Raw genomic sequence first — 16,277 nt, forward strand, 5'->3', positions numbered from 1 at the left:
ACCGATTTCAAGTTTGATATATATAGTCAGGTGGCTGCATTATAAACAGTTACTAATGTGTATTTTCTACAACTGAAAATTTGAAACAGGATGTTAGGACAAATGTATTTAGTTAGATATATTGGCACTATAATAAAACTGTTTTTCTTGCATGTGTGTGTGTAGCATAGTGTTTGTGGGAGGAGATGTGTTTTTCATTAGGAAGGGACTTTCCCGTTGTCTCTAATTAATCTAATTATTGCTAACTATAGTGCACAGACTGTAAATGTCTCTGTGCTGTATTTAGTGATGCAGTAAAACTATTTATGTTGGAGGTTTAATGGATTTTTTACAACACTCAAAAAGAATTAAAATAGAATTTAATACTTCTTATATTTCGTCCTAGTCACTAGGACATCTACGGGGATTACAAAAACAATTAATGTAACATGCACACAAAAACTTACAATGCTAAGCCCAACCACGTGGGTGACACTAAAGTCCTATCTAGGTGGAGCGCCCTCTAAGGGCTGTCGTAGGTGGCCTGGAATGTAAGGTGGGACCTCTGGTGATGAGTATTTCCCAAATCTTCTCAAGCTTAATGCAACCGTATTTATTTAGATTTGGTTGGTTTCTGAGAGCTGCTGCTTCTAAGAAAAGTCTCTCTTTCTTGAATTTGCTGTGGTGGAGCATGGTGGTTTCTTCCATGATACTCTGTGGGTGGTGTCCAACACATGGTCAGCCAAGCCTGAATGGCCATAGTTGTGTTTAACGATGTACGACTTGTGTTCCTCCAGGCAGATGGATGCTGATCTGCCTGTCTCTCCAAAGTACGCAAGCTTACAGGAACAGGGTACTTTGTAAACTCCAGGCAGAGAGAGAGGAGGGAGCTGATCTTTTGTAGACCGGATAAGGGTAGCAAGTTTGCGGTAGGGTTTATATGCTGTGTGTAGGTTATACTTTTTTAGTATCTTGGCTATTTTTTCCGAAGTGCCACAGATGTAGGGTATGGTGATGGCATTTTTAAAATCTTGCTTACGAGAGGGACGGGGATTGGGGGAGGAATTGATTATTTTTTTTTGATACTGTGTTCGCTGTAGCCATTGGAGAGGAAAGTTCTGTGTATGTGGTTAAGCTCAGTAGTGAGGGCGGTTCCACTGGAACAAAGATTGTGGGCTTTCAATCATAGCAATGATTTTCAATCATTGCTATGATTGAAAAATTCCTTAAGTCAAGTTCAACATGTGATTTGTGATGATATTTTGTCCCTTAGTGATAAGGCTGTAATTTATGTGCATTCAGCACTTTTAGAGAAAATCCTTAATTTTTTCATGTGTAATGAAGAACTTTATTTTAAAACATGTCCTATCATAACAGGAGAATTCATTTGTATCTAGTGTCACCAATGCTACCTGTTACAGAAATTTTCCCAAGTATTGCCACCTCTAATAACTCTCTTCAAGGATAAAATTGTTCCACTTTGAGAAACCTGGCCTTAAAACAGTCATCTCTGTTTCTCCATCATGCATACAAGGGTTATTTGAAACGTTTGGTAAATTTCCAGTAGATGGCAACACAATTCGTTCATTCATACCAATGTCGGCATGTATCATCTTTTTCATGACCCCTGGCAAAATTCTAGCCATGTGGCATGCATAGTTCTCGTTTGGCAAACATTTAAAATCACCATGTTCGCAGTTTTCATAAAAATGGAGGAAAAATGAGTTTCGTGCAGTGATAAAAACACTTTATTTAAAGAAGTGGACAGCTGCACAGATCAAAGCCTAGTTAGATGCAGTTCATGGGGACTGCACCAGCATTAAAGACTATTTATTTTTGGATAAATGAGTTTAAACGTGATCGTAAGTCCATTGAAGATGAAGCGCACTCCGGACGCCTGACTGAGGTCACTATGAAGGAAATGATTGACAAAATCCATGGTATTGTTATGGAAGACCGTCCAGTGAAAGTGCATGAGATTGCTGAGATTGTAGGCATCTCAACTGAATGGATGTATAATATCCTGCATGAAAAATTGCACATGAAAAAAGTTGTGTGCACGATGGATGCCACTATTGTTGACTGTCGATCAAAAATGATAAAAATAAAGACATTTCAATGCAGTGTTTGGCGATGTTTAATCATAATTCATTGGATTTTTTGCATCAATTCGTGACTGTAGACAAAACTTGGATTCACCACTACACACCTGAGTCCAAACAGCAGTCAAAACAGTGGACTATGCCTGGTGAAAGAGCACTGAAAAAAGTGAAATCTGAAAATTTGAAAATTAATTGACAAATTAATGCAGTCTTCAGAGCACAAGCAGTTTATCACAGTACTCAAACAGTAACAATCAATTATTAGTGGAAATGGCTTAAAAACATAGCAGACAACTCAAAGAACTAAAGTCCTAATTTGATGCCATCTATTGCTGTGTAAAGAGAAGCTTACAGGTGTTAAATCAATCTCATAATTTGAAAATTAATTGACAAATTAATGCAGTCTTCAGAGCACAAGCAGTTTATCACAGTACTCAAACAGTAACAATCAGTTATTAGTGGAAATGGCTTAAAATCATAGCAGACCACCTCAAAGAACTATAGTCCTAATTTGATGCCACCTATTGTGTAAAGAGAAGCTTACAGGTGTTAAGTCAATCTGAAAATTTTAAGATTAATTAACAAATTAATACAGACACACCTATCGAGGTTTGGACAGAGTTTCATGGCAGCTGCTGATTTCGAAAACAGTCATTCTGACTTGTAATGACTTCTGTGTAGCAATTTGATTTTTTTTTTCCCATTTAGTTTGTGTGAAGAGATATCTAAGCATTGTCCACCAGTTCCGACTCACCATAACAATAGTGGTGCATGTGTTTGTTTTCTGAGGTGGATGTCAACAGATCTTGTTTGTCCATAGTAAATCAGTGCACAAGTATAGAGCAAAAATTAGATGGAGTTTGCCTTTAGGAGAACAGATGAAGGTTATTATGGTTTGAATGTGGTGTGGAGCTTATATTTATTAAGCATTTCTGGATTTAATTGCCCACCTTGTTGGCCGAGTAGTTAGCGTACCTGCTTTCCATCCAATAGGTCTCGGGTTCAAATCCTACTGTGGAAATGGATGTATGTGATTATCTTTAGGTGGGAGATGAATTTCATTGCCCAGTGTGGGACTACTGTCCTGCTTATTGGAGGTCTGAAATGGCTTGAAAAAGTTCCATGTTTGGTGTCTAGAGAAGGGTTTCTAGACTATGTAAAATCAATAAAAAATTACAAAAAAAATATATGAAATTAATAAAAATGGCAAAAAAAAATCCTTATTCGGCTATGAAACAATATGGGATGTAATATCCCTTAACTTAAATCCTTAGTCCACCTGTGATACAAAATGTACTATAGGTTTATAGTAACTTTTTGTGGATTTGAACCCTCCCCCCCCACAAAATAAAAGCTGTTACAGGAGGGAGGTTACATATTCCATGTTGAGCAGTTCTCATTATTTTCAAGTTTGGTACTTTCCTAGGGTTACTAAAGGCTACATTATGACCTCAACTTAATGCATTTATGTCTTCTTCCATTAAGTTTACCAATGATGAGTTTATAACAACTCATTACTGGTAACACAATCGCTGTGTAGTTGTGGTCAACCTGTTGTATACTGTTATAGAATTTCAAATTTTTTCTGGTGTCAGCTTTTAACTTCTTTGTTTTTAAATTTTTATCTGCTATAGCTTCAGCGTTATTGAGGAACTGTACAGGGTTCAGAATTTAAAATTCACACAACATTTTGTGAAAGTCTTCTTGTTCTGGACATCACACTTCATGCCAAGATATAGTATGTTTTATACCTTCAATCTTTTAAATTAATAAATATAAACCAAATCATGTAAATGTAACCACACACACACACACGCTGCAAACATAAAGGTTCCATATTGCAATACTGAATATAAGGCTGCTGCTTATTTTATATTCCTAATAAAATAATTAATTAGACATTGAATTATATTAGAAACAAGGTGATGTGATATGTACTGTATTATGATATAGAATACTTTCAGAAAAAAATTTTCTGAGAAGTAGAAATGTCCACCTTTTAATGTCACTTCTTGCAGTTCTTGTTAGCCTAATGGCTGTGCACTTCGCAACCATATGCCTGGGGAAGGAGTGTCCTAGGTTCGATTCCTGTCAGAGATGTGAGGAGCTGAAGGATCTTCCTCAGCCATAGCCAAGTTAGCCAGTCTTAGACATGGACAGTAGGTCCCCCCCCCCAGTTTATCCTGGGGTTTTTCATCCTGCAAAGCAGGCAAACCGGCCTTGAGAACTAAACACTACGGACATGATACACCTGGGCGTAGGACTGATCACCTTATCCTGTGAACGGTTTGAGGTCCGATGATTAATAAACCCTCGACACAGCAAGGTAAAAGGAAGATGAGATGAGACAGGGAGCTCAACTCTTCCTTGCAGATGCTCAACAGAGTGGTCCACTGGACATATTTTAAAAAAAATTCACTTAGCAGATTAAAGCTATCTTTTATTTACCTGTAGAATGAAAAAAATATGCATACATCATGTAAATGCTGTTACTGTTATCATGTTTATGATATTGGATAAATATATTTGGCATTCCTCCTGTAATAACTTGGAAGAAAGCATGGCCTATCTATGAGATTACTGAGGATGATGATGGCATATGCTGATACCATCTTCTGTTTTGGTGAGATTAGAGACAAATTTGGGAGAGAGTACTTTATTTTAGTTCATGGTTTTCTTCTGAATGTTTTGCTGTGATTTAAATGAGATCTCATCATAGTCTACTTACGAATGGTGCAATGCCTGTTATTAAGAATAACTTGTGATTTCTGTTCATTGTAGATCAATCTACTCCTTTTGTCACAGAATGAATACAGCATTGAAGAATGAAGTTAAACTTTAGTTTAACGATTCAAGTATTTTGTCTCTGTTCTAAACATCTGATTGGAATACAGAGCCAGTGTGCATAGCAAGGCAAAAAAACTGGGAATGGCATGACTTAGCTGTAGGAGTTGTAAAGGCTCCTTCTCTTTCAGACTTTTCTTGTTTCTTGTAAAGTTTTATACATGCATACTCTAGAAAAGTTTTTTGTTTGTCTAAATTTGTTACAAAATATGGTAAGAGTTTTTTTTTCCCTCCATCTTCCTATTGGTCTTCTAGATCTGACTTCCTATAGTGAGTGTTTTTTGTGTGTGTGTGTGCGCGCGCTTGTGACTTATGTGCTTGTGTGTGTGTTTCTATTAGGATATTCGCCGTATTTTCAGTTTCACCATGGTTGGTAAGCTTGAAAGAGTTCATCTTATGGTAAATAGAAAACTATAGGCTACTGTTGGCTTGTCTGTTGATTGAAATGTCAAGGAATGGAAACCAATTGTTCATCTCCACTTCAACTGTAAATTGTTTATGAGGATGAAAAAAAAGAGTTGATTTTTCTTAAAAAGATCACTTTAGAATGATAGTGAAACAGTTTTGTGTTTATCATAGAATGACTCATGCTGGTTGTCATGCATGTCCATCTTGTCTTGGTACTACCAGAGACAGAGATCTTGAATTGTCCAAAGATTAGTATACAAAGTGATCTTAATTATAATTTGACCTATTAGACTATACCATAGGTTATTGTATTATAGGCTGGCAGTTACATTATAGACCTCTCCCTTATTTTAATGAAAGAACCAACCTTTTCACCTTTCTATTGTGTCCTCTGCCTTGTTTCATAAATATTTAGAATTATAATCAGCTAGACATGGAGGATAAGCTAAATCAGATTCTATACTCTTGTGGGCTCTCATATTTTTGACTGACAGATATGCAGTAATGAGATAAACAAGAAGATGCATCTGCTTAAAGTTAGAAAATTCAGGCCTTGCAAATCATGCTATCCAAACTAGTATAAAACAAGATTTTACACTACTGGTAAAAAATCTTTTTAAAAAATGTTTTTGGGAAACTCTCAATATTTTTTTTTTATGTTGAGCCCCATAAAAGAGAGGTTGGTTGGTCAACCTATAGTACATTAGTACCGTATATGGGTATTGGATTGAGAAAGGAGAAACTTGTTTACATTGGATTTAAAAGCCTGTGTATTGTATTCCTTGGGAAACACATCAGCAGGAAGACTATTCCACAGTACAGTAGTACTCTGGAACAGTCTTCCACAGGAGGAGGAGGGGAAGAAACTTTGTTCTGTGGGTTTCAAAGTATCAGTAATCCTCCCCACACTTAGAGTGATTATCGATGCTATTTTAGATGAACATTTGCCATGCCATATATATTTATGGAATATACAAGTTGCAGAAACCAAACATCTGTGCAAAAGTGGGGGGTCGTGAGTTGGTAAGAGATGGATTAATTACACTGGCCAACACAATTTTTGCTGACTTTTATATGAGACTTGTTTTTTACTAATTTGGGTCTGCTGATTTCAAATATCAAACCCATTTTTCTCTATCATGTCAGGTTTTTTCTCTATGCATTTTCTTTTTGCTAATTTGTAAGTTTTTGATAGTTTTAAGGAGGCAGTACTATTTAGAGGATCAAAAAAATCGATTTTTTAATATTATTTTCTGAAAGTATGTACTTTTAAAAATCAGTTCCTAACTTTTTATCAGGAAATTCGAAAAATTCCCGAAGATATAGCCTATTATTCAAAGCAGCGTGCGGATCAGAATCAGAGCGCTCACCGCTCTCACTTGTTAGTAAACGAATAAATGCGTAAGAACCTGCAACAGCATGTACTGGCGCTTTGAATGCGAGAGAGGCCGATAATTAGATACATAACTACTTAACAATATTCATTAAAAATTACAAGAATATTTATAAAAAAAATAACAATTTTACTTACACATGAGTTTCAGGGAATAAATTTTTGTTTGTAGCAATTTTTGCTGTGTGTTCTGTTTTGGTAATCCCTTTGAATACTCCAACAGTAGTTGGCCATCATGTGATAATCCCATCTTCCTTGGTACCGATCTTCCATAGTTTTTAAGTCTTGATGAAATCTTTCGCCTTGTTCATCGCTTACAGCACCTAAATTCTTGGGAAATCTATCAAGATGACTGTATAGGAAATGAAGCTTTATGCTCATGTTGCAACCTAGGCGCTGGAAATTTTCAAGCATTGTTTCCACTAGATCTTTGTAATTGCATGCTTTTTTGTTTCCTAGAAAATTATTCGCAACCATCGTAAATGAAGTCCAGGCCTCTTTCTCAATTTCGTTCATAGAGTTGATGAAATTTGGGTCTCTCATTAAAGTTCTAATTTGCGGTCCATCAAATACACCGGCTTTAATTTTTTCATAACTAAGTTGTGGAAATTTTTCACATATGTATTGGAAACAGTCACCTTGTAAATCTAAAGCTTTAACATACTGCTTCATAAGACCAAGTTTGATGTGTAGAGGTGGAAAAATGATTTTTTCTCTGTCGATTAAAGCTTGATTTATAACATTCTGTTCTCCAGCATTTAAGGATATTCTAAGAGGCCAATGTTTCTGACTCCAGTGTTGGTTTCTAGCTCAACTATCCCAGAAGCATAGAAAACACGGAAACTTTGTATATCCTCTTTGAAAGCCAAGTAAAAAGTTCACCATTTTAAGATCCACACAGATGATTCAGTTATGGTCTGTATATTTTAATAACTTCAGAATGACACCTTTTTAATGTCTTCATATGTTTCCTTTAAGTGGACTGAATAGCCAATAGGAATTGAGCCATATACATTCCCATTGTGTAGTAAGACACACTTGAGACTTCTGCTAGAACTGTCAATAAATAAAAAATGCCACTCATTTGGATGATATTGTACAACACTCATTTCAGTTAGTAAACCTGACACATTGTTACAGTAAACAAACCCACACTTGTGTTTAAAACATTGTACAAGATTACTTTCCCTGCTACGATAAAAAGTTATCTTCGTATCTTGCTCCAGTAAGTTTTTTTCATTTAATCTTGAAGCTAATAATTCCGATGATTCCTTTGATAGGCCCAAATCTCTTATTAAGTCATTCAATTCCGCTTGAGTAAAACGTTGCGGTCCAGAACTAGAAATTAAATTTTCATTGTCTAAATCAACATCCGGGTCTTGCGCCTCAAGAACATCTGGCATATCCTGATCATGCTCATTCTCAAGTAAAAGAAGTCCTTTATAAATTGGCACAGCTATTTCATTGGAATGAGCAACTGGCCGAATTGCTGAGTCGAGATTTGGATACACAATTTTTTTCTTATTCTTCTTATTAATAACCAGAAGTCTGAACTAAACAAAAATAGCAATCATCTACGTGATTTTTCGGTTCATGCCAAATCATTGGAATGCCAAAAGCTAATTTTTGGCGTTTTCCCTTGCTCCACTGTCGTAAATTTTCTACACATGACTTACACACTTTATTTGGAGCATATGAATTGTCCCGATCTGCAAGTTTTACGTCAAAGTATGCAAAGTACACTTTCTTAACGAAATCAGTGATATTTGTCCTTTGACTGGGAACAGTAAAGCTGCCACAAATGTAGCAGAAGGAATCTACACTATTGACACATTTTCGAGTAGTAGATGTGATGTATTTTCTTCACTGCTGACTAACATGCAATTAACAAGACAGACTTTATTGAAACGTTATAAGTGCTCATCATACTTTCACAATTGATCAACGATTGACTGATTTCGATCGTTCTTTGTCCGCTGTGACGCATATATCATTCATTTGTTTTAGACAGTTGTCATCGCCTACTTTTCATCACCTAAATGTATTAGGTCGGTTATCGGCCTCTCTCGCATTCAAAGCGCCAGCATGTGCCGTTGCAGGTTCTTACGCATTTATTCGTTTACTAACAAGCGAGAGCGGTGAGCACTCCGATTTTGATCTGCACACCGCTTTGAATAATAGGCTATATCTTCGGGAATTTTTCGAATGTCTTGATAAGAAGTTAGGAACAGATTTTTAAAAGTACATACTTTTAGAAAATAATATTAAAAAATTGATTTTTTTGATCCTCTAAATAGTACTGCCTCCTTAAAACTATCAAAAACTTACAAATTAGCAAAAAGAAAATGCAATAGAGGAAAAACCTGATGTGATAGAGAAAAATGGGTTTGATATTTGAAATCTGCACACCCAAATTAGTAAAAAACAAGTGTCAAATCATAATCAGCAGAAAAAAAATTTTTTTTTGTTGGCCAGTGTTATCAATCTAATTGCTCTCTGTATTGAGCCAAGCATAAGGTTAACAGCTGTTCAGAGGTGAAGTAACAAATTGAGCAAAAGAGAAATCGTAGTTTACTAGAAGCTATGATAATGCAATTGTTGTCATGTGTTTATTCCAGGAGAGGCTTGATGTCAAGGTAATTTCAAGAAGAGAGACCTCTTCTTGCCTGGAAATTTGAGTGATATCAAAAATAATACTGGGAGAAAATGGTTCTTTTTTTGTGAGAAATAAGACAGAACTGGGTTTTAGTAGCATTGGCAAGGTTATCTGAGCTCCATTGGAGGATGGCTTGGAGATCAGAATTGAGGGCAGTGGTAGTTGTTCTGTAGGTTAAGGTGAGTTATGTAGAGCAAGGTTTATCAAATGAAAGGGAGGAATGCAATGTACTGTCATCTGCAAAACTGTGTATTGGGTTAGAGGTCAACAGAAGCAGGTCATTAAGTTGACCTCCAACCCAATACACAGTTACAATTTTGGGTTGGAGGAATCCTCTAATCCAGATGATGCAATAGAGCCATCTGTGTATGATAGGGGTGTTATGTTATCAATTTTTCCAAAATAGAGTTTTGGAAACATTGATGGTTTTCTTGCATCTATTTTGGGGTTGGGTATAGGTCCTAAAGGAAGATGGAGTTCTTGAAGTAAGCCAGTTGTGGCATGCTTGATTTTTCATTTGTATATAGCCTTGGCACATCTTTTGGAGAACCAAGGTTTAGGTAGGGGATGGCAGTTCAGAGCAGTGTGGGGAATGAAGGTTTCCATGCCAGTAAGGATCACTTTTGTGATATGTTTGGATTGGAAGACAGACCAGAAACAGTGGTCCAGCCATGGAAATGAGGCATAGGTCATGGAGGCTGTCCCACTTGGCACTGTTATAATGTCAAACTACTCTTGTATAGGAGTGGATGTGTCAGTGTTGTTGCATTGGGGAGGAGATGAGCACTAGATTGTGGTTGGAATTACCCAGGGACTCACTACATTCACTGTGTATTTGGAAGGGTCATTGGGAAGGAAGAGATCTAGTGTGTTTGAGGAGTGGTTCTGGTTATCTGGTATTCTGGTTAGCATCTGAACAAGTTGTGTAACATCGTTAATGATGGCAAATGTTTCAGAGTCTGCCTGCAAGATCTGTACAACTGGAGGAAAGCCAGTTGGTGTTGTGAACATTAAAATCTCCTAGGAGGATGATTTCGCTGTTAGGAAAGTGGAACTGGAGAAAATCGATTTTAAAGGAGAAGAAATTACAGAGCTCAGAGTGGTTGCGGCATTAGTGGAGTGATACAGATAGCAAATGAATTTGAGTGAGTGGGGAAGGGATATTTTCAACCATGGAAGGTTAAAATTTTTGTGCAATTCTAGGTTAGATGCTCTTTGGCAAGGTATGTCAGAACGGGTATGTGTTGTGTGTCGTTCAGATGGTTGAGATTAATAGTGCTGGCGGGAGGTGAGATTTGAGTTTCTTCCAAAAAAAAGTAGGTGGGTTTGATAGACTGAAGATGGTGGTAGACGTTATTAAGGCTGGACTTGAGGCAACGGATGTTAGCGAAGTGGATGTGCAAGGTTCTGTAGAGCATATATTTTCAAGGGTTCTTGCATGTTTCCTATGTAGTGCTTGCATATTGGTCTCTATGATGGCTACTAGTGGTGTTACTTGATTTTTGTACCAATTTAACTTGTTTGTAGTTGATGAACCAACTTTTGTCTCCATTTTGGCCTTTTTCTTCAAGTTGTCTTCGAAGATGATGTCATTGTTCTCTCTGGGCAAATGTTAAGTCAGGTTTAGCACTTATGCCAAACTGGGGGCAAGTGTCCATGAATTTATTAATCGCTGTTATCAATTTGGATGTTCTTGTCTGTGTGTCACAGGTCACTTTCATGAGATGTGGAAAGTTTGTTCCATCCTTCCTTTTATTTATCGGTCCAAAACAAACAATGGCACCAGATGATTTGCTGGGATTGAAGTTGCATTCTCTTGCTAATTTACTGATGTGTCCTTATAGTGAATTCACCATTTTCCATGAAAGTTCAGAATAATGGCCTTGATCAAGTTGTGTACCGTTGATGCAGTTAGGTTGCAGAGTTCATTAGCATGCAGGGGTGCATTTTTGCAGCAGTGATCATCGAGTATTTGATGCTTAGCTCGAGCTTAGCTTCCAGCATTCAGATTTTGGAAGAGAAGGTTTCAATCATAGTATTAAGGTGCTGTTAGAGGTTTACAACTCATTTGCCTAAGTTCAGAAGCTGTTTTACGGAAGGGAGGCTTTTTTCAATAAAAAGCTTACGGTGATTCATCTATTTTTGCATAGGAAGCATGTAGCCATTGGCAACAAAAATCGTACAATATACCCTTTTTTTATTGGTAACATCAATTTTACATCTGCAGCAATTCATATTGTTGTTTTGATCAGTGGTGGTACACTGATGAGAACTCGAGGTGCTCTTTCGTCGTTAGCCTTTGCTGCCACCATCTTAACTTCGCATAGTAGGCATAGTGGGTGCTTGCACATGGCTGATCTTAATTATTTTAGAAGATAATTTTAATTATAAAGATAACTGATTTGATTTACTATAAGTACTTACAGGTCATGCAGAAGTAATTGACTCCTTTACCTGCTGGTAGTTTTCCGTTTATTGATTAATTTGAACAAAAAAACACTTACAATAATGATAAAATGTGGGAGCACATGCTTTGAGTAACTTATTCACAGGTGCTACCTGGCATATAGGTGTACTTGAAACCAGACTGGAAGTATTTTTAAATGTAGCAGATTTGCAACATGTGAGTCCCACCCAAGGAAGGTATGCAGACCTATACTATGCTAGTACTGAGAAAAGGGTTGCAAATGCTGACATAATTGCAAGATAATTGCTTAATATATTATTAGTTCTTATAATATTAAAGTATCTGTTAATTTTAGTTTTTAAGACGTTTTTTTCTTATATGCTACTGAGGTAATATGGCTTAGCCTCAGATTCTTTATCAAAAGAACTTGCATCATTCAAGTTTCTTTCTGCACCAAGAATGGTATCTTCTTCTTGAAACAAAGTTTTTCATTATAATCTCTTGGTGAAATTCAAAATAAATTGATAATATAAAGATGGAGTGAGTCCTTGGTAAATGATGCTATGGTATATATATCTCGACAGCTTTATAAATGATAAAAAAAAAATGCAAAAGTTAATCTAAAAATGCTTCTCATATGTGTACTGTAAATATTATATATGCCAATTAATGCTGTTTATGTGTTTATTTTCTTGTAGTCCAGCATTTTTCAAATGGTAGAGTGTCAGATAGCAGCAATTGATATACGTGGCCATGGTATGTATGTGTAGGTTAATTAAAATTATATATTATTAGTTATTAATTTTTGGAGATAATATTCTTATTTATAAATTGGAATATGATTTATTTTTTGTTTATTTTGAATTTTTGACTAATTTAGTTATTTTCAGGATTATGCAGACAGCAAGCTTTTAATGTTATCTTGAACACAGATGTATAAGTTTCTTCACACACACACACACACACACACACACACACACACACACACACACACACACACACACACACACACACACACACACACACACACCTACCTACCAACCTGTTAGGGATAATGGGGAGGTGAGCTGGATAACTGGGAGAAGACCTCAACATAGCCTTTTAAGGAATGCAGTAACCAGGGCTTCTGACCTGATATCCACGCCTCACTTTCTTGTTCTGTACCCTTTTAGCTATCTACCTTGATACTGAGCAAACACGGATGAACTGGAAATTTGAGGTTTAGCTGACCAAATTGTATTCTTATTGACTTAAACTAAATGCAAAATGATGGTACAACATGACAGCATTTTATGTTGGCTGTGGTGTTGTTCGGTTAAACAAAAGCCCCCTTTGTTTTTGTCAGGAAATCAAGGCGAATAGCAAAAAGCTAGCTACTAGAAGAAGTCCCAACTCAGCATCAGCAGAGTTCAGGATTAACACCATCAATATAAGAAGCATGAATGGAAAAGAAATGGAACTAGCAGAAGAATTAGATAAGTACAGATCAACATGATAGGTGTTACTGAAACAAAGAAGACAAAAACAGGTGAGATCTTGCAACAAATACAAGATGTTATATTCAGACAATCAGTGCTATAACAGGGCAGCTGCAATGGGTGCACAGGCCCAGGATAAAGGGGACCTGAAATAGTGAATCAAAAAAATAATATCCATATATTTTCATTTTCAAATTTTAAATTTTTCCAGTGAGGGCCAGTTCTGTAACCTTTTTGGTTAAAGTTAAAAATTACCCAGTCTATTTTTATCATATTTGTTTTTTATTTTTTTAACAAAAAAATGGGAGCCAAAAATGAAATCTTGGCTCCCATGAAAAACTAGTTACTGCACTGCAGGCAATAACAATCAGGGAAAAGGAGGAGCTGTAGTATTCAATACTAAATATGTAGATAATCTTCTTGAATGGGAGGCACTATCAAGAGTGATGTGGGCAAATATCAGAATGGAGAACTGGACATGCAACTTACTTGTGTCTATGGTCCCATGAAGGCTCTGCTAAGGAAGAAGTGGGGGAATTTTATGAGGCATTAGGGAATGCAGCTGACACAATGAAAAAGGAAAAGATCTAAACAGCAGAGTAGGAAATGATTACCAGACATAGAAATATTTTGGGAAAATTTACTGAAAAGACCAAATCTAATAATAATAATCATAATGGTAAGTACCTGCTGGATTTCTGTTCAGGACATGGATTGGTTATTACTAACACCATGTTGCATCATAAAAATGTGCAGACATTTTCACATTGAAATAAGATGCAAGGAATTAGAAAAGTCTCATTAATTATGTTAAAGTTGATTGCAATGTTTTCCCACTGGTTCAGGACACAAGAGTATATAGAAGATTTGAAATTGGAAGTGATCACCATTTGGTGTTGAGTAGAATAAAATTGAACATCATATTGAAAAGAGGGGTGTCTAAGAAAGGTTTGAAATGAATCAAAGCTGAGCAGCTCTTAGAGGTGAACTGTAGAACTGAAATATACAAACATTATTCAATAAAAAAATGGAAAAGATTGAAGACAAGAATCAAACCTTGGAGATTACTAGCAAACCATGAAGAAAACATTGACTGATTCAGCCAGAGATGCATGTGGTGAGGCAGTTTGCAAGGATAGAAAAAACAGAACTCCATGGTGGACTCAAGAAGTTAAAGAGGCATTTCAGGAAAAGAAGTAAGCATATCGAAAGTTCCTGGCAAGTAAGTCAGCTCGTGATCTTAAAGAATATGAAGAAAAGTACAAGAAAGGAAAGCACTGTGTAAAGCTAGCTAGCTAGCCAAACAACAGTCATGTCCACTCCGTTAGCCTAGTGGCTATGCGCTTCACAACCATATGCCTGGGGAAGGCATATGGTTGCGAATGTGCTAGGTTTATTTCCCATCGACGACGTGAGGAGCTTAAGGATCTTTCTCAGCCATAGCAAAGTTAGCCGGCCTTGGGTGTGGACTGCAGGGTCCCCCCCCCCCTCAGTTTATCTGGGATTTTTCATCCCACAAGCAGGCAAACCGGCCCTGTGAACACACAGGTTACAGTCATACAATATAGTACTTATTCCCTCATTAGGAGGACTCAATAGAAAAACAATATTTAATAAATATCAGGAAGTGGGAGGAAATATTCTAGAGGCTTTTAAAAATCTTAGAAATTGAGGAAAGAGTACTATAAAAAGAATCAGAGAAAATAAAGGTAATATAAAAAATGAGGATAAAAGTATATTAGATGTGTGGAGTAATTATTACTTGGAAAGATTGCTAAACGAAACAAACAGTGACAGCATGATGACACTCCTGTTAGTGTTTCAGTTCATCAGGAATGCATATCACTAGAAATAGAAAAAACCATCAAAAACCTGAAATGTGGAAAAGCAGCTGCAGTAGATGATATTCTGCCAGAAATGCTCAAATATATATGTATGAAAGTTTTACAATATATATGTATAAAATTTTTACATTAACTGCACTGTGTAATTCAGAAGGCATGGTCAAAGGGTCATATTTTGGTTGATTGCAGTAGAGCTCCTATAGTACCCATTTGTAAAAAGGGAAATAAAACTGAAGAGAGAACTGCAGAGAAATTTCCTTACTGAGTGTTCCTGGTAAGATTTATGCAAGTATACTTGAGAAACAGCTAAGAAAAATAGTGGAAGGGAAGCTTTTTAAAGAACAAACAGGATTCATTCCAAATAGAGGTTGGCAGGATCAGATTTTCACTTTAAAACAAATTGTGAGGAAGTTATGGGAATATTTCAGGGATCTATATAATCATTATCATCATCAAATTCCTGATATGCACACTCAAAGGGTGTACAGGATATGATAGTACTACTTGAAAAAACTTACATCATTACTAACTTCCTATCCACAATTTTCCTCCAAATCAAACTGTTACCTGTCACAACTCTAACGTTATCAGATATTATATTTCTGTTTTCTAAGACACTTTTTTACTGTATCAATCCATGTAAATCTTGGTCTTTCCCTGGGTCTTTTTCCTGCCAACCTGTCAGAGAACACTTGTTTTGCTAATCTCTCCTCTCCCATTCTTTGTAAGTGACCATACCACCTGAGATTAGCTCTGCTAACACATTCCTGGATGCTAACAATATCTGTACAGCTAAGTCTGTAAGATTTTCTGAATAAATTTAATAACTGGTGTGATAAATATGGTATGAAAATCAGCAATCAAAAGACAATGAAAATAGGCAGAAACATTGAAGACATTAACTGTATTCCGAATGGAGAACCTATAGAAGAAGTCAAATTTCAGCTATTTAGGCTCAATTTTTAGTGAAGATGGTTGGTAAATTAAATATGGAAATAGACAACAGAATTAGTAAAGCTGTTAAGGTAGGAAGTCAACTGAATAAATTTGTATGGAATAAGAGAGAAATTAGTCAAAATACTAAACTAGCTGTACACAAATGCATATCAACAGTGTTAAAACAGTGTTTTAACTTATGGATCTGAGAACTAGATTTGAAATAATAC

At 36.3% G+C, this 16,277-nt stretch overlaps 1 protein-coding gene across 3 annotated transcripts in view; it reads left to right on the forward strand.

The window, feature by feature from the left end:
* Nucleotides 1-16,277, forward strand: part of LOC150097976 (protein phosphatase methylesterase 1) — a 371,474-nt gene that overhangs the window by 42,760 nt on the left and 312,437 nt on the right. For all 3 annotated transcript variants that reach the window (XR_016549609.1, XM_090406577.1, XM_090406576.1), the window contains exon 4: nucleotides 12,488-12,545. Coding sequence is in view for 2 of the 3 variants with exons in the window: in XM_090406577.1 (XP_090262703.1) it covers nucleotides 12,488-12,545 (58 nt within the window). In the remaining variant the exon portion in view is untranslated. The remainder of the gene's footprint in view (nucleotides 1-12,487; nucleotides 12,546-16,277) is intronic.

Source organism: Typopeltis vanoorti, chromosome 16 (assembly GCF_054136105.1).
Source record: "Typopeltis vanoorti isolate ZY-2024b chromosome 16, IOZ_Tvanoo_1.0, whole genome shotgun sequence".
In the NCBI taxonomy this organism is placed as follows: Eukaryota; Metazoa; Arthropoda; class Arachnida; order Uropygi; family Thelyphonidae; genus Typopeltis; species Typopeltis vanoorti.